Source organism: Penicillium citrinum (assembly GCF_028827155.1).
Source record: "Penicillium citrinum strain IBT 23319 chromosome Unknown utg000006l:1.0-3011923.0:1.0-3012962.0, whole genome shotgun sequence".
Taxonomy (NCBI): Eukaryota; Fungi; Ascomycota; class Eurotiomycetes; order Eurotiales; family Aspergillaceae; genus Penicillium; species Penicillium citrinum.
The window spans coordinates 2,158,904-2,176,948 of record NW_026622691.1 but is presented as its reverse complement, the minus strand read 5'-3'; the positions used below and the strand labels follow the sequence as shown (position 1 = coordinate 2,176,948).

General features: G+C 46.2%; 7 protein-coding genes across 7 annotated transcripts; 5 read left to right on the top strand and 2 right to left on the bottom strand.

The window, feature by feature from the left end:
- Window positions 1-1,562: 1,562 nt before the first annotated feature.
- N7469_007345 (elongation of very long chain fatty acids protein) lies at window positions 1,563-2,832 on the bottom strand (the record flags this gene model as incomplete). The annotated part of the gene is made up of 3 exons (XM_056646263.1): window positions 1,563-1,952; window positions 2,050-2,291; window positions 2,370-2,832. 3 exons carry the CDS (start codon window positions 2,830-2,832, stop codon window positions 1,563-1,565), a joined length of 1,095 nt encoding a protein of 364 aa, XP_056499704.1.
- Window positions 2,833-3,782: 950 nt separating this feature from the next.
- Window positions 3,783-5,133, top strand: N7469_007344 (acyl-CoA desaturase; the record flags this gene model as incomplete). The annotated part of the gene is made up of 2 exons (XM_056646262.1): window positions 3,783-4,044; window positions 4,124-5,133. 2 exons carry the CDS (start codon window positions 3,783-3,785, stop codon window positions 5,131-5,133), a joined length of 1,272 nt encoding a protein of 423 aa, XP_056499703.1.
- Window positions 5,134-5,528: 395 nt separating this feature from the next.
- Window positions 5,529-6,564, top strand: N7469_007343 (uncharacterized protein; the record flags this gene model as incomplete). The annotated part of the gene is made up of 2 exons (XM_056646261.1): window positions 5,529-5,699; window positions 5,755-6,564. The coding sequence occupies 2 exons, from the start codon at window positions 5,529-5,531 to the stop codon at window positions 6,562-6,564; spliced, it is 981 nt and encodes a 326-aa protein (XP_056499702.1).
- A 53-nt stretch (window positions 6,565-6,617) lies between these two features.
- On the bottom strand, window positions 6,618-7,953 carry N7469_007342 (uncharacterized protein; the record flags this gene model as incomplete). Its single annotated transcript, XM_056646260.1, has 5 exons — window positions 6,618-7,017; window positions 7,073-7,226; window positions 7,290-7,599; window positions 7,656-7,840; window positions 7,905-7,953. 5 exons carry the CDS (start codon window positions 7,951-7,953, stop codon window positions 6,618-6,620), a joined length of 1,098 nt encoding a protein of 365 aa, XP_056499701.1.
- A 650-nt stretch (window positions 7,954-8,603) lies between these two features.
- On the top strand, window positions 8,604-12,258 carry N7469_007341 (uncharacterized protein; the record flags this gene model as incomplete). Its single annotated transcript, XM_056646259.1, has 15 exons — window positions 8,604-8,710; window positions 8,774-8,970; window positions 9,019-9,184; window positions 9,245-9,268; window positions 9,323-9,391; window positions 9,445-9,524; window positions 9,573-9,696; window positions 9,754-9,869; window positions 9,919-10,016; window positions 10,064-10,252; window positions 10,305-10,557; window positions 10,616-10,771; window positions 10,829-10,898; window positions 10,953-11,023; window positions 11,645-12,258. The coding sequence occupies 15 exons, from the start codon at window positions 8,604-8,606 to the stop codon at window positions 12,256-12,258; spliced, it is 2,334 nt and encodes a 777-aa protein (XP_056499700.1).
- Window positions 12,259-13,716: 1,458 nt separating this feature from the next.
- Window positions 13,717-15,668, top strand: N7469_007340 (putative amino acid transporter; the record flags this gene model as incomplete). Its single annotated transcript, XM_056646258.1, has 3 exons — window positions 13,717-14,983; window positions 15,039-15,224; window positions 15,277-15,668. The coding sequence occupies 3 exons, from the start codon at window positions 13,717-13,719 to the stop codon at window positions 15,666-15,668; spliced, it is 1,845 nt and encodes a 614-aa protein (XP_056499699.1).
- Window positions 15,669-16,907: 1,239 nt separating this feature from the next.
- Window positions 16,908-17,974, top strand: N7469_007339 (RTA1 domain-containing protein; the record flags this gene model as incomplete). Its single annotated transcript, XM_056646257.1, has 2 exons — window positions 16,908-17,070; window positions 17,142-17,974. The coding sequence occupies 2 exons, from the start codon at window positions 16,908-16,910 to the stop codon at window positions 17,972-17,974; spliced, it is 996 nt and encodes a 331-aa protein (XP_056499698.1).
- Window positions 17,975-18,045: the final 71 nt, after the last annotated feature.

Below are 18,045 nucleotides of genomic sequence, written 5' to 3'. Positions count from 1 at the left end.
GCCGTGATAAGCGTGCAGCTTCAATTCAAAAGCTGTCCAACCTGATGGTGTAAAGAAATGGACGATCGACAGGTTAGAAGGAAGATTGAGAGTCAGACCAGACCAGCCGGAGATTTGAAGGAGTCAATCACAGCAGGGATTTTTTTTTTTTTTAAAAAAAAAAAAGCCACTAGGCCTAATGCTATTGCTCAGCACGAGCGCATGCAAAAGAGGAAGGCTTTAAGTGGAGGAAAAGTGACATTGGATGGAGCTGAAGTTGATCAAGTTGGTAAAAGTTGATATAAAAAAAAAGAGAGAGCAACTTTTGGAGACTTTTTCTCTTCTCCACTTTTCTCCCCCGTCCTTCGCCACTCTTTTTTTCCCCCCCTATCCTTTTGTGCTGAAAGCTCTAGACGGTCCACTGCTGATCTCTTCGACGTCAAAGCCGTCTTGGCAGTTGTGGTTCGCGCGATTTTCTGTCGTTTTAGATTTTTTTTTTTTCTGATTCTCGCCGGGTTAACTCGATCGAGTCAGCGGTCATCTTGCTCTAGCCCTAACACAATACTGTACGTACATACTGTAGTAAATTTTTGGAATTTTTTTTATTTTTGTGATTTTAATATTATTATTTCTCATGTTTGACCATTTCAGGGGCAATTTTGTCATCATCATCCACTCTTCTCATTTTGTTTCACCCTATTCGATCTGTTAGAGTGCGTCACACAAGGTTTCCACAGGCGAGACCCGCGTGGCTCAGCCTTACTGAGGCACGAAGCCATTGGAATGCCTGAAAACAGACACGATTTCCCCCGTATACATCGGGTTATTTCGCTCTTTTGGACTACAAAATCATAATTAACTTATTTGACGGAGTACTAGTCCACCAACTGAATACTCCGTAATTCTCCTCTCAATTCCCCTTTCCCTCGGAATCTTTCTTTTCCCTTTGATTTCTTTTTCGGTGTCGTGCATGTTTTGAGGCGCTCCAGCTATGCTCCATTCTGAACTTCTTGGCCGCTGCCTGGCTGGGGCCACTACCTTTGGGCACACCTGATCTACCAAATTTTTCTCTAAAAGTACACTAGAAGGGGCTGCCCCTAATCCACCAGTTTCACTATTGTACTGTACTACATATGTTCTCCGAATCCTGCTTCCTGATGGGGCGTTGCATCTTCTGGCTGTTTCTTTTTTGTCAGGGTACTTTTGCTGCTACAGTATGAGGCGCGCACAGCCACAGGGCAGAATACGACCGACCATTCTAGATTTGATCAATACCTCGTCGCAGGTGGATTGACATCAATGAGCTCAGAAGCTTTGACCTTTACATTCAAAGAAATATATATAATTGTTTTTTTTTTATTAAAAAAATAAAAAAATAATCAAAGTAATCAAAATGCATTCGCCGTTGCTCATTTCGTGTGGATATCTTCATGTAACCCAAGCTACATATTCCACAATGTAGGGCTACAACCACGTGCAGAATCAGGAATTTCCTTCCCTAAACTTGAAGTTGCGATGTCATCTTTCGACATCGTGCAGGTTGGTTCTGACTAAATACATGATTGTGTTTCGGTTCGGACCTCTCATTCAGTCTTGGGTGCTGTCGTGCGCGTAATTGTCGTGGTCGGAGCCGCGGTCTTCCCACCATATGAATTGATGTAGAACTCCACGAAAAGGTATATCAATGGCAAAAGATAAGAGCTTGCAACGACCAAAGGGAACGCTCCTCCTTGGTTATCCAAGCACGGAAACGTGCCAATCCCATTAGACCCATTGGGTGACTGAGCGCTTCCGTGCAGCAAGTCTGCTCCTGGAGCTTGGTCTTTGTGCATTGGAGCTTTATAATTCACGAAGAGATAGAAGTGAGCAAAGCCCAGACCCACAATAAATTGGGCAATCTGAATGCTGGTCAATGCACGCTTAAACCGCTTGGAGACGGATATCCCAAGCGTTTGAAGAGTGAAGTAGAAATACTGAATATAGTTGAGAAAGATACTTGTTAGTTACAAATTTTCGCCAAAATACCACCTGGGCACTTCCGAATGGAACTTTGAACTTATTTGAACTTACCATTAAGGTATGTACTGCCGCGTTCAAAATTGCGCCTGGAGGAGCCATGGGAGATTCATATCTTAACCCAGTCCATCCTATTATTATAACGCCAGCATGATGGAAGGTTTGCAAAGTTGAGCTCCTCTTTCCTCGCGCGAGAATAATGAGCGTGTCCACTACTTCGTAAAATTTGCTAACGTAAAAGATCCAATACATGTAAATGATTCTTTCTTCGGATCCAAGAAGCGGCTTTGTCAAGACTAAATTGGAAGTGGATTAGAGAATGAACAATACCTGGAGAAGGATGTAATGTCTCTCCAAAATTTATCAGCACATACTTCGGTAATCTTTTGAGTCCATGTTACAGAGATATTCTACCACGAGACTAGGGTCACCTCTTTCTAACCCTGATGTTGCTGAGTACCAATGTACCAACTGATTATAGATCATTCCGGAAATAGCCCATGCAGAAAACAATGCGAGCATTGAGTTGTGTGCTATCATAAATACCTTGAAGGCAGTCGTTCTTGTCATAGACCAAGGTCTATACTGTCGTGCATCATTGAATTTGTTCAACAGAAATACCACACTGACGTATGCTGCCACGAAAGTGAAAACAAAATCAGAGCCCATTGTCAAATTGAAAAACCGCGGGTTCACCTCAAGTGGATGGAAAACTTTTCCCGTCGGGGTATTTCGAGGCATGATAGGCATTCTCACGAGTGGCTTGGAGGGTATTTTGAAGATCTCCAACGGCGGAAGCGTAAGCTCGATTGAGCTGAACATTTTGAAGACTTCCATGGTTGCGACAGGCTGTCGAATTTGGTCAAAAAGAGATATCGAGTTATTGCCAGATGCTCTGATAATATTTAAATATTAAATGTCAAAGTATGACACGAGCCCCTCGCTGGAGTGATGACCATCGGAAGACCTGTCATCTAGAGCGAGCAAGGCTTGTAGAAAGTAAAAGTTTAATACAAATCCCTCCAGCGATCCTCTCAAACCTGAGGTAGATGATTGCAGATCCCTGACCAAATTCAAGAAGAAGGAATATGTACTATTGAAAATGTGTGCATTATCACACTTTTCTGGTCCGAATGCATGCATGATTGCTGGTAAATAAGGTTTCCTCAGCTGTCACACAGCACCCCGCAAAAAGAAAGAAAAACAGAACTATACGGGGTGAAAATACCGACCAAAGATCGATCTCAGAATATATAAAGCTATCGGTTCTTGGGTTCCCACGATAGTCACCTGTTTCGTACTTTTGAAAGGGCCAAATAGGACAAGGGCATCATTTTGACTGGCCAAACCCAAGTTTCTTGAAGCTGAACTGCCTGCAAGCTGTATCACTACAACCCGCCATGTTTGCTTTTGATAGCTATCTGTGAAAATGAATCAAAGTTATCACTTCCCCAATAGCAGTCGTCGTCCAGACGCGTAATTTTCCTCAATTGATTGGCAGGCTAGGACTATCAAATTGTTTATGGTCTATTCGTGCAACGTGGCTTGCTCGTGTGACTTCCAAATACCAGGTTTAGGACTTGGAAACAACCTGAAAGTGTACATTATTGATGCAAGACACAGCTGAGGTCCTGACATGTCACTTTTTGTCAATCTGAAGTCCGGCGGGTGGACATGGTGGATATATTGGGTGTCACTGCTCCCAAGGCCTCTTGTAGTGTCTTAAATGCGGAGATAATACCTTTTCAAGAATCATATCTCCTTTTGAATACACTCATATCATCAAAATGCAGCAGCTCACTGTGGAGCCAGCGGCATTATTGCTCCCAAGAAAACAGAGCCATGCAACTGTCCAGCCTCCCTCTCGACCTCCTATTACAAGGAGCTCAAATAGTCCAACCTTTCTTTCGTTCAACCTACGAAACACCTTCGCAATCGTTATAATTCCCCTTGGAGCCCTCTTATGTGTTCCTTGGGTTCCTCTTAAGAATAGGACTCTTTTATTTGGAGTGTTTTACGCATACTTGCGCTCCTTTGCTATCGTTACCGGTAGGTTTTTGTATCATCTTGACAATACACGAATTCACGCCTTTGATTGCAGCTTCTCACCTGATGAATATATGGATAGGCTACCATCGTCTCTGGGCACACAGGACATACACCGCCAACACAGCCTTGAGATTCATATTTGCACTTCTCGGTGCCGGTGCCGGGCAAGACCATATCAAAAAATGGGCCCGCGACCACCGTGCTCACCACCGCTACGTTGATACGGACCAAGACCCATATAGTATCAAAAAGGGATTTTTCTACGCGCATGTAGGATGGATTCTATTTGAAAATAACAAAACCTCCAGTACCGGTCATGTGGATATTAGCGATCTCAAATCCGATCGCATAGTCGAATGGCAGAGGCGATACTTCGTCCCTTTATTCGCTTTTATGGGATACCTCGTTCCTGCACTTGTTTGTGAATATCTTGACGAAGATTTCGTCGGCGGTTTTATTTGGGCGGGCTGTATAGGAACAAGTGTACAGCAACAACTTACATTCTGCGTGAACTCTCTCGCTCATTGGGTTGGTGATCAGCCATTTACAGCTGCTAAATCTGCACGACAAAGCCCTTTGGCCATCACCCTTTTCCTCATGGGCGAAGGATATCATAACTATCACCATGAGTTTCCAACTGACTATCGAACCGGGATCCGGTGGTACGATTTTGACCCTGGAAAATGGATGATTTCCTTTTTGTCTCTTCTTGGACTTGCCACCAACCTAAAACGATTCCCACAGAACGAGATCAATAAATCAATTCTTCAGCGGAAACGAGAGAATTTAAAGAAGGAAGGTGAAGCTGTGGACTGGGGTGTGCCGCTTGACGAGTTACCAGTCTGGAATTGGGAAGAATACGAAGAGCAGACGAGAACAGGGCGTAATCTGATTGTTATCAGAGATGCGGTGCATGATATTTCGGCCTTCGTGGCCGAACATCCTGGAGGCCCGGCATTGATCGCAGGCGCAATAGGGAAAGATGCAACTGAATTGTTCGAGGGAGGCGTATATGGACATTCCAATGCGGCAAATAACCTCTTGGATAATATGAGGATAGCCATTATCGGTGATGCAACAAAGACCTAAGCAAGGATGTCCAGAGTCACAAAGAACTGGATGAAGTCTTCCTTTATCGCTCGGTTGCACCTTTTTTATAGAAGTACCTATGTTCGGATTCTACTAGAATCCTGCCACTTATTCCGCTCAACAAAAGTAGTACTTTTGTTGAGCTGATGTAGCTTGTATATGCTCATGCGCTAGGACTCTGATATCTCTCACTACTTACATCTAAATTTCTGCGACTAGGCTCTACATTAGAGCCTTGAACTTATTCATTGTTTTAATGAAGAGCAATAGCCCGTAGACACGATAAGAGTTACCCCGGAACAGGCACAGCCGAAGCTTCTCCGCATTTCCCCCACTTCCCCAGATCATCTCGGCATATCCTCACTCCGGCTGAATCCTCATCATAACTCACACACATGATGAATCAAGGTACCATAAACACGCATTCGTATACAAATATGGATCTTTCTTTCTCGGGAACACAGAAAGCAAAGAAAAAGAGAGTTCGGAACTGGACGGCCGAGGATCGCGCTCTACACCGCGAATTCGAGAAGTCAAGACGGGAGGCCTTTAGCGAACGTCTGACGGTCAGTGAATAAGTAGCTAGGAAAAGCTACTTCCTTATGCTGATGACTTTTCCAGGAGTTGACTAGTCTACTCCCTATGCTGAACTCCGAGCAACGTCCTTCTAAGCACGTCATTGTAGACGCCAGTATTTCCTATCACAGAGTGCAGGAAGAAAGATCTCACCAGGCGGCCTGTGTCATCCAAGATCTTATATCGGAGCGTGATGACCTTCTCCGGGAACTTAATACTCTTCGCTCTCTCTGCCAACCAGGTGACTGTGTTCCGCGCCAACCCCGGCCAATCGACCCCGCTGTGGTTGCGATGCTAGCGGACACGAGACCAACTGTAATCATACATGGACAAAGGGCGGCTATCTCAGATACCATACTACCGCAAACTAGCGCTTCGATTGCTACCTCCGATATTATATCATTTCCAGTACAAGCACCTGGGCATGATCTCCCACCTCTTACCCAACCAACCTATAACGCAGACGATTGGGAGTGGTCTAACTCACCCAAGGCTGAACCAGTACATTTCCCCTCAAACAACATGAGGAGTAACTTGGCAGTATGGGAAACGTCTCCTGATATGGCTATAGTCACACCTCCAAAAGAAATGGGACTCGGATATGAGACAAGCCCATCACATCTGATCAATGATTCCGCATTTTTCTGGACACAGCACTCCGGTTTAGATATCACCACACCACCAGGAGATTCCGATATACAATATAATGCAAACTCTACGATGATCCCCAATGATTTACCTTTTCCGTTGTCTCAGGATACAGTCAATTCAGCACCCGCATCATCGACTAGTGAAGAAGCAACATTCAACAACCAAAATTTCCAACTGGCAAATCCATTCGCAAATCCAAGATAATCTACCTCTAAGCGAGAGACATGTCAAGTATGAAATGAGAGGGAAAAGCCTTCTTAAACAACCTTCATGGCCTCCTCGATCTTCGCCTGGCTTCTCTTCTCTGCTCCAACAAACAAAGCAAGGGCCTCCCGCAATCGCTTCTTTGTCTCCGGGTCTGCTTCATTTGCCTTGTCCAGCTCAGCACCTCCGTTCGCAAGGTAGTCGATATCTGTTCTAGACAGCTTTCCGTCCCAGTTAGGACCGATCAGTGGGTCAGTCTGAGCAATCTTCCTCAGACGTTCCGGCGTGGGAGCTGCATTCTTGTAAGGATGAGCCGGCTTATTCACTCCTTCACCGGGCTGTTTCGCTCCATCATATGGGAGATTTGCCAATTCAGTGAGCACTGTATGAGAGATAGTCGCTGAGTGACAGCCCAGCTCACCAGCTGCCATTGCTTCTTGTGGGGAGATGAAACTATTATCTCGCCTGTTAGTTTTGGCTCCTCTCACGGTGTCTTTCCTTTACATACCTGGCATTCTTGAGGAAGGGCTGTTCCTGGCCAGTCTCTTTATAGAGTCGCTTGTACGTCTCTAGAATCTGGACCAGGCGAGGTGACATTGGGTGTAACAGTGCCGGGTCGTCAGACTGAGGCCACAATTCCCTTTCATCATGTGCGCGAACCTCTACCGGTAGAAATTGAGTCAGTGAATTGCCCAAAAGGTAATAGAAGACAGGATTACTCTTACCATTATAGTATGGGCTGATATACAAACAACCAGCCTGACTAGCTGCAATGGCTTGGTGAACACTGAAGAGTGCAGTTCCGAGTGTGCGGATGCCCTCTTCTTTGAGAACCGGGCAAGCACTCAAAGCCGGTCCGGTGCTAGGGATTTTAATGCAGAAGCGATCTTTGGAGACACCCAGCTTTTCGAATTCGCGAGCATAGGCTCGTGCTTGCTTGAGTGTTTTCTCCGTGTCATAAGCATCGGAAGGGAGGGTCTGGAGAAGACAGCGGCCTTGAATATTGTCGAGATTGGCCTTCGACATCAGGCATGCCTAGATAGATTATATGAGTAATGCTCTTGTTCATATTGCAATCAATGGAACGATACCATGCGAGTGTAAATTGCCAGCCATCCCTGGTCCTTGTACTCTTTCACTACACTCTTGAAAAGCTCCGCATTGACTGGGTTACACATTTGCTCATGTACCCAGCCTTGGTTGCTGGTCATGTCGTGGGGGACAATGGGCATGCTCAAAGTGTATGCCGGGTCCATCCAATCCACGTCGACATTCACTATGACAAGCACCAGTCAGTTAGAGATGGCCAAGCTGATCATCTTGAAGCGGTGTTTTCTTACGCTGCTCGGAGAGCTTCTGAAGCCAAGTCACATTTTCTGCGCTGCCCATATTGCTGACTCGTGTTGCTAGTACTGTATATAATGGACTTCAAAGGTAATTTTGAGATAAGAATTGGACAGAAGTGCCTTGATACATGGTCAGGTCGCAAGAGACTATATACCTCCCAATCCCACAGATGAATCTGTCTACCGGACAACTGAACCCCCCTCAGGTGGACCTTGTCATGCATAGGAGACACGCAGGACACCAGATAAATCAATCAATTAAACAGACTCATTTGCTTACACGATCCCTTCATCCTGCAGTGTTATCGTACCACCGCGAAAGATGCCCACGCAGGGCATTCCTGACCTGCACAGGGCCGGCCTATTCCCGAGGATCACGGCCAACAACCGACTCAAGCCACACATTCCAGCGCGTCTGATTCGATGCCCTCACCCCTGCGGTCACACACAGGACAAAGAAGTCGGCATTGGCGCCGCTGGCACACGCAGGGCACCCCGCATCATGACCAGATGAGCGAGGGAATTGACGCGCCGCCATTGGTTCCATGCTCGATCGGCGCCGCTAGCGTACCCCGGATTCCATCTTGATCGATCTGCCAATGGTGAGACTGTCTGGTTGACGGTGGAGTATATATTTGAGCTGTGGGACCTGGAGATCTTCTTCCATCAGAAAGAGCTTGCAAAATAATCATCATGTCGAAGCACAGTCTGGACGAAGATCTCAAGCCGAATTCGGTATTTGTGGAGGATGCCGAGGCTCAAGCGGATTTGGGGAGCTATAGTCGCAATGTCAATGCAAGGTACGATGAAGGTACTCGAAATTATGTTTGAAGGAGATTAAATATATTGACTTGAATGTGTAGGATCTATAATCCTCTAGCTGGTATCACCAAGGTTGATCTGTACGATCGCGTACTCCGTTTTTGCCGGGAATTTGGTTTCGAGGACCAGGTCGAAACATTCCAGAAAGGAGCGCTGGTAGCACAGAATCAGAAGGAGTTTGAGAATCTGTCTGAATTGAATGAAGACGACAAATATCATCTGAGACGAGAATATACCCGTGCGTGGATTGCCCTTTGGTGTTTTCGTTATGCTAACATCGCAACAGACAAATGGCATTTACCCAAGGCTTTGTACTATAGTATTGCCTTATGCTCTCTTGGATCAGCAGTGCAGGGATGGGATAATACCGGTGCAAATGGTGCCAATCTTTCCTTTCCACAGGAGTTTGGTATTGCGGATAATACGTGGCTTATTGGGGTCATCAATTCTGGGTAAGCTGGAAACTCAGATTGATTCTTTTTTGTCTTCATTAACATGTGCGACTACTATAGCCCTACCCTCTTCGGACTCTTGAGGTGAGTATTTGAAGGCGTGATAGCTATCAAACGATCATATCTGACGGAGCGTAGTGCTTGGGCAGCAGATCCTCTGAATAATTGGCTGGGCCGACGTGGCACCATCTTTCTAACAGGTTTATTGTGAGACTTTCTAGACAAAGTATATGGCCATTTTTTTCTAACCGATTGATCAGTTGTGTCTTCCCTGTTCTTGCCCAGGCTTTCACTCAGAATTGGTGGGGTCTCCTGTTGTGTCGGCTGTTCATGGGTCTCGGTATGATCAAGCCTTCTGATGTTGATGAGATGTGACATTGGCTTATAGGCTCTCTAGGCATGGGTGTGAAGGTATCAACCATCCCGGTTTTCAGTGCTGAGATTAGTCCGGCTTCGATTCGAGGTGGCCTGGTTACGAGTTTTCAGCTTTGGGTGGCATTTGGAATTTTTGTGTACATCATCCTACCACACTTGACACTGCAATCTTCGTGAGCTAACTTGAATAATAGAGGGTTCTGTTCCAATTTGATCTTCTATCGGATCGGTAGACTGGCTTGGCGCTTTCAATTGGCCGCTGCCTTTGCTCCGGCCGTGCCAGTATTGATATTTGTGTGGTTTTGCCCTGGTAAGATCAAACTTTTCAACCTCACGAACAGGGCTAACTGCGATATCAGAATCTCCAAGATGGCTGATGAAAAAGCGTCGATATAAAGAAGCCTTTGCGGCATTCTGTCGCTTGCGCAATACGGAGCTTATTGCAGCTAGGGATTTGGTACGTTCTTTTCATGGGTGGAGTATACATCAACTGACGGCTTTTAGTACTACGCGCACTGTCAAGTCATCACCGAACGTGATGCTTTTTCGGGAAAATCTCTCCTTCATCGGGTATGGGAGCTATTTACTGTGCCTCGTCTCCGCCGCGCAATGATTTCGAGTGCAATTATAGTTATATCGCAACAATTCTCGGGGATCAACATCATGAGCTTTTATTCATCAACTATATTTGAAGTAAGGACATATATCAAGATTACGAAAAGTTCGACACTAATATTTCGTGTAGCAAGCCGGTTATTCTCCGCGTGATTGTCTACTTGCTTCTCTCGGCTTCGGTTTGATCATGTTCTTCTTCGCTCTACCAGCTGTCTGGACCATGGACACTTTTGGTCGCCGAAATCTCTTGCTATTTACTTTCCCTAATATGGCGTGGTGTCTCCTGGCTGCAGGGTGCTGTTTCTTGATTCCCGTGGAGTCTGGAGCCCGAGTACCTCTGATTGCCTTTTTCATCTACATGTTTACGGCTTTATATGGACCCGGTAGGATGTGTCAATCTTTGTTATGTATGTGAGCATCCAGTCTTACTGACCATTGCAGGAATTGGACCCATTCCCTCGATCTATTTCAGCGAGGCTTTCCCGCTTTCTCATCGCGAACTGGGGGCAGCCTTTACGATTTGTATCAATAACTCGGTGGGAAGTGCTCTTAGCCTTACATTTCCCTCGTTGCTGAAGAAAACAACACCTACTGGAGGTACGTATTCATAAAACAACTAAAGAAGAAGCACTATTTAGCTGATGCGTGTTTCAGCCTTTGGGTTCTATGCAGGACTGAACATCCTCGCCTTCGCTGTCATATTCTTTGTCGTTCCAGAAACGATGTAAGTTTTACAGCACCAAACCTCTCTCCGATGAATCTCTACTAATGTGGACAGGCAACGCACTCTTGAAGAGCTTGATTATACTTTCGGAGTCCCAGTCAGCAAGCATGCACGGTACCAGGTTGGTACTTGGTTGCCCTGGTTTGTTCGGCGTTATATCTTCTTCCAACGATCTGCCAAATTGGAGCCATTGTATAAACTAGAGGGGCTTTAGAAGCCCCCCCCCCCAAAAAAGGTCTTGCAGTATTCTGTTTGAAAGGTCATTAAGTAATTTTATAGCTCTCGAATGATAATATTATGTATTCTAATTTCATTCCGAACGTACCTTGCTCTAAGTTTTCGGTGACAAATCTCCGTTCTTGGAATCGCATCGGCGAAATGTCTTCTCCCCGAGATTGCTGACCGATCTTGATGTCAGGATGGCAACTTTGCCATGTATAATTCCATTATTTTGCCATTTTGATGGCAATACCAATTCCATAGACTGCCAATCTCATTTAGACTGTGTTCCCTTCATTACCTCCCCCCCCCTTTCTTTCTGTCTATCATCGGAATGTCACTCACTTACGAAACCGTTCCACTCCGAGTCCGGGACGTCAAGCTTGAGGTGTCTGCAGTTCACAGTTTAACATCCAATCCACCCCTTTTGTTCTTACATGGCTTTGGGTCCTGCAAAGAAGATCTGGCAGATGTACATATTCATCCATATTTGAAGCAGCATGGATATATTGCCTATGACGCTCCAGGCTGTGGCCACACCAATAGCGATACACTCTCGGCGACCGATATTCCTTTCCTTGTCGATACCGCAGAAGCCTTCCTTGAGCACTTCAAAATCACTCACTTTCACTTGATGGGCCACTCAATGGGCGGACTCACGGCACTCTACCTAGCACAGCGCAACCCAGACCGAGTACTTAGCTTTGTGAACATCAAGGGTAATCTGGCCCCCGAAGACTGCTTTCTCAGTCGGCAGATCTTCACATTTCAATCGAATGATCCGGAGGTCTTCTTCAATGCCTTTATCGACCGGACCCGAACTAGTGGTGCTTACGGAAGCGCATTGTACGCGAGCACTCTACGGGCGCGAGTTCGACCTGAAGCGATTCGACCAATTTTCGAATCGATGGTGCATCTCTCTGACGAGGCGGATTTATTGGGCATTTTCTTGGCACTGCCTTTTCCAACGATGTTTATGTTTGGATGGGAGATGAGAGGGCTCTCGTATCTTGAGCGATTAGAGAAGGGAGGAGTGGAATTGGCGCAGATCGAGGAGAGTGGGCATTTTCCAATGTATTCCAATCCGTTGGAAATGTATCGGCGGATTTCGATCTTTTTAGATATGATCGGGCGCAATTAGAGTATATATATAAAGAGATGATGCAAAACACACAGACTTGACAGGGATTAAACTGGAAGGATTCTGTCTACTTCTCGATGTGGCATGGTAGTAACTGCATGATTGTAGAATTACTACAGGAACTTACAAATGTATGATATAGACACTATTGTCTCATTGGCGGAGGCACGCGTATTTTTATTTCACGTATTGATCTCACATTTTATGCATTGATACGTATATTACCGTAACAGAGTAACAATGAAGTGTCAATAAAACAAACTAGCCGTTGATCTATCAGTATTCCTCGCCAGAAACAAAGTGCTGACAAGGTTACACAACGTCCCACCTTCTAAATTCTCTAAGTAATGGCGTTATCTTTTCCTTTATTATTATCCCATATCAGACCTCTGCTCTACCATCCATGGATTTGGATCTATCTGGTATCCGCTCATCATTCGGTAAACGCCTACGCGTATGTACACACCCATTCATCCCGGATGATCCGGAAGAATGAAACAGATCACTAATTCATTTTGGTTAGTATACAAACCACTAAAGAGATTGGTATCCACCGATTCGGTGCTTAACCCGTGTTCACACTATCGCCGGCATTCCACTGGCTAATCTCATTGCTAGGAGCCTAAAGTCGGCAAATTTCGGTTGCCGACAACATGAGAAACGAAACAAACCCGAAGTGGCCACTGTGACATGCGACACCCCAGATCAAAATCATAAAGAATGGCCCAAGCACAGATCGCATGTAACGCCACTCAAAATAAGTTCTCTCATCAAGCTTTCCCAAGCAATGCCACTGTCGCGTGTCAAGCCACGCGCCCGGATATTTCGCCAGGGAACGGTCATCCGATGGACCACCGACGCACGGAGACTGCGCAATAGCCCCAGTGCATCAAGGACCGGGGCGAAATCCAGTTCCGAGCTAATTGGAAAACAGTGGGACTTGAACTTAATCATTGGCTTGCAATTCATCTCTTCCTTCTCGGATGCGGAGAAGACAAGCTTCTGCCCAGCAATTCGAGGGTCTCAAGTGGGTCATGCTTCGTTCCTCTCCATTTCCATTTCCATTTCCGAGAACAGGTCTTGGTCTTTGGGTCCACGGTGAGACATAATGCGGAGGGTTGCATTCTACGTACACGGTTTCGGTGGCCCTCAGACGCTGGCGAAAGATAACTCTCTGGAAATAGACTGGCCAACCAATTATTTGAGAAGCTCGCAATTAATCTTGCAATTCTCCACAACTATCAAATTGTCCAATCGTCAAGGATGTCGGGAGATGATGCCTATTCTCCGCAAAATGAGAACGGCGTCCCGACGTATGTATTAGTTAAGGGGGCCCGGCGATGAAAGCTTGTGAATCCCACTCATGCCCTCTTATTCTTCTTCTTTTCTGCTTTTCGTTGTTGCTTGCACCTGGGTGTCAACAGTCTTAACTCCCTTCACGCCTTCTCCCCTTCGAAAATGGCCGGCAATATCTCTGCTGCCAACATTGGTGGTGTTGCTGATGCACGTCTAGGAGCCGAAGCAGATGTAATTGGCACCAAAGAGGAAGACCCAAAGACGATATCGCATGATAATATTCCTCCACCCGTTCTACATGGGCACGGTTCAATCTATCTGGACACAAGTATCAACTTCGAGAGCTACCATTACTGGGCAACCCGCTCCCGTGAGGTTGAGAAGAACATGCGTACCGATAATGTTGGGTTCGCACAGCTAGGCAAAGTTATGATTGGCAAAAAGCCCAAGGAACCTTCGACCTCAGACGCTACAGAGAACAACACCACTTCGGCTAGTCCTCCCCCCACCCATGAGAAACAAACCACCTTCAACCCGTCCGATCAGACTGCGAGAAGTGATACCTCGGATACTTGGGGAGTGACCGAATCGGAGTGGGAACAAGCACAAAGGGCGGCCCGGACTGCGACTTGGGGCTCTATCTTCTATTTGATTACCACGGATATTCTAGGACCAACCAATGTGCCATGGGCTATCAGCAAGATGGGATATGGTCCCGGCTTTGCCTTGTACACTGTGTTCGGTATCATGGCATGTTACTCCGGTTTGCAACTGTGGCGGATCTTTGTTGGATTGGATTCAACTCGGTTCCCGATGCGAAATTATGGTGATGTGGCGTTCCGAGTATTTGGTAGCTGGGCTCGCATCTTGGTCAACGTTCTTCAAAGCTTTCAATTTTTCCTGAATGTGTCGCTTTTGATTACCAGCAACGGACAAGGATTGGCTCAAATGGCAGCGGGTGTCAATGGAAAGGGGTTTCTTTGCTTCATTGTTGCCGAAGTCATTTTTATGCTGATCGGTTTCATACTGGGACAGATTCGCACCTTGCAGCGTCTTTCTTGGCTTGCGAACATTGCCATCTGGCTCAACGTCATAGTCATCATAATGACTATGGCTGTTGTCCATGAATACCCTCCAAATTACGAGGCAGTTGAGCAAAGTTACCAGATTCCAAAGGGACCTGTTGAGACCAGTGCCTATTGGCCTGAGTCTTCTACGCTCAATGACAAGGTTAATGCTATGATGAATGGTGTCTTTGCTTATGGTGGTGCGACTCTATTCAATGAGCTCATGGCTGAGATGAGACGGCCTTATGATTTCTGGAAGGGATTCGTTTGCGCTGAGATTTTCATCTATTCTTGCTATTTGATTATGGGAATGGTGGTTTACAGCGCCCAGGGACAGTTCACCTTCAATCCTGCCTACCAAGGTATGCAATACAGAACTTCCTTGTGCATTTTGATTGTACTGACTTTCTCTTTCAGGCATTCCCGACACGGCTTACCGTTTCCAGACGCTTGGAAATGCAATCTCCTTTATCACCGGCGTTATTGCCGCTCTACTTTACGGGAACATTGGTATCAAGGTATTCTATTCGGCAGTCCTTCGGGATGTCTTCCATTTCCCACCTCTCGACAGTCGTCTTGGTAAATGGCTCTGGATCGCACTGGGTAAGTCACTAAAATGCGCCGAGGCTATAATCACCATCTAACACCCATCTAGTCCCTATTTACTGGTGCCTTGCATGGGTAATCGCCGCCGCGATTCCCCAAATCAGCAACTTGACGTCTTTCGTCGGTGCTGCCTGCATTCTGCAATTCTCCTATACATTCCCACCCATGCTACTTGTTGGATACAATGTCCAGAAAGATGCAATGTTGCCTGAGGAGGAGTACAACCCACAAACAGGCGAGGTACAACGCGTGGATCATGGCATGAAGCGCTGGATTCGAGGATATAAGAAGAAGTTTGTTTGGAACACTTTCGATGTTATCTACTCACTGGCTGCGCTAGCAACTGCCGGACTGGGCATTTGGGCGTCCGTGATCGGAATGCACAAGAGCTTTACTGGCACGGCGCTCACACCTTTTACCTGCGCTAATCCGGCTGGCTAAACATCAGCTCGACATTGGTATTCAAACCCTGTCATTCAAGTTGCTCTACGCGGAATTGACGATCTGCGATACTACTGTGTACAAAGTTAAGAACACAAGCTTTTCTCAACGGTCAATATGAGCCTTGAGGGTCGAATCTATTACCATTTTTCATTCCAAGAATTCCTAAGGGTTGATATCCACGCTGATCTAACGATCATTTATTTTGTTCGACCACAATGCTACCAAGTACATAATAAGTGTTCACCTGCGCATCCAGTCTAACACTGCTATCATCTGGCAGATGATGAGGTAGCATTATGATCGAGAATGGGCAATTTTTAGATGTCCACAGTGAAGGGAAAAAACATTGTGAGCGACAACGGAAAAAAATATTTTAGACTTGGGTGTTCAAAATAAGCTTAATTGCGCTTCCGAATAGCATCGCCCACCTCAAATGAGGGTACGTCGAATGGCGCAGTGGCTGTGGGAGGGGCACAAACAGCCTCAATTCACATTGCTCGCTGAATTGGGAATGGAGTTCGGATTTGATGTCATTGAATCGTCTACTCTTCATCTTCATTGGACACGACCATTTGTGATCGGCAGTTGTCAGCCCGGATGCCTCTAATTATAGGCAAACACGTGATTTATCGTGAAGGACCACTGCTATTCAGGGGCTGTTCGAGCCTCCACAAAGATAAGCACTAGCCAAGAAGGTGAAGAGTTGAAATATCTGCTTCGTATTCGGTGATTCATGACCCACTCGGCCTGTCAGCCTGAGCCAGATCGCGATGCAGTGTGATGAGAAGGTGTTTGTTGATGTTTTAGGCGCAGAAATCTACTTCCCAGTGGGGGCTCCAGGGCAGTTTTTTGCGTTATTCCGGGTGGTGTTGAGGGGATTTTACACTGTTTCTACCCTCACAAAGCCCCGTTTATTTCTGTTGTATGCATCTGCGACGAAGTGGCTCTCCTGGCCGCAAACCTTCTTAATTCCCAAACACAGCCCTATACCCTTCATGCGGGGCCAAAGTCGCCGCATTTTCCTACAAATGGACTGTAGCTGAACAAGGCGAGACCCAACCCGTTATGCAGTGCGAGCCAATCAGCCAGTTGAGCTTTTGTATAGGAGCAGCTCCTTCGTGGGGGGCCGTAAGACGCACAGCCTCGCCCTACAAACGTTATAAAGCCTTGGGTAGCTCGGCATAAGCAGCTTACGATAGTTAAAGATTTTTCACGAATACTCTCACGACCGTCACCATGGCTTCCGGAGACAATGATAACCTCTACAACTACTATGAGCCCAATAAGATCGTGGCAATTGTTTTCGCAGCCTTTTTCCTATTCTCGTCCGCCGTACACACATGGAAAATCGTATCTACAAGACAATGGTTCGGAATTGCTATTGTAATTGGAGGAATTTGTATGTCCCCATCTCAATCTCACTATCAAAAGTGTGAAGGGATTGATATTAACAAGATCTTTCTTTTACAGTCGAGGTTGTGGGTCTTGCAGCACGAGCGATTGGACATGATCACTTAGACTCGCTTCCTCCATACATCATGCAAATGGTCTTGATTCTTCTGGCCCCAATTCTCTTCGCTGCCGCCGTTTACATGTTCCTTGGGCGTCTGATTCTCGCATCTGGATACCCTAAGCTCTCATTGATCCGCATCAACTGGGAGACTAAGATTTTCGTTACTGCCGATATCCTCTGCTTCTTGATCCAAGCCTTCGGAGGTACGAGTCTCGCCAGGCTGGCAAATTCTACCGACTCAGACACGGCCCATAAAATCGATATCGCAAAGGATGTCATTCTTGCCGGTCTTGCACTGCAAGTAATCTTTTTCTTGATCTTTTTAGTCTCGGCCATTGTCTTCCACATCCGCGTCTCGAAGAATGGCATTGCTAAGACGGTAGATCCATCTCTGCACCTGCAGCTGATGATCTGCTCGATCTACTTCACCGGCATACTTATCACAGGCCGAAACATTTACCGTCTGGTCGAGTATAAGAGTGGAACTGGTGGTTACCTCCAAGAGCACGAATGGCCACAGTATGGCTTGGACGTTGGCCTGATGGCAATCTTCATGATTGTTACCTTCCTCTGGTACGGTGCTGATACCAAGGCACGCGCAACAAACACTGGGAAATACGGCCGTCTCATTCACGAAGACAACACTTGGTCCGGCAACGTCAACGATGATAGCTTCCCACTCAACCATCCCAATCCCTATGAAACCGGCTATGGAAACGGACCTCAGGTCACCACATACAACACCAACTATGCTCCCCCGTACAGCCAACCTGCATACGGTCATGTTTGAGGTCTCTATTTCGTTATTTGATGGTTTATTAAGCGCAAAATGCCGACGAATGGCAATCATCTTATGAGTTT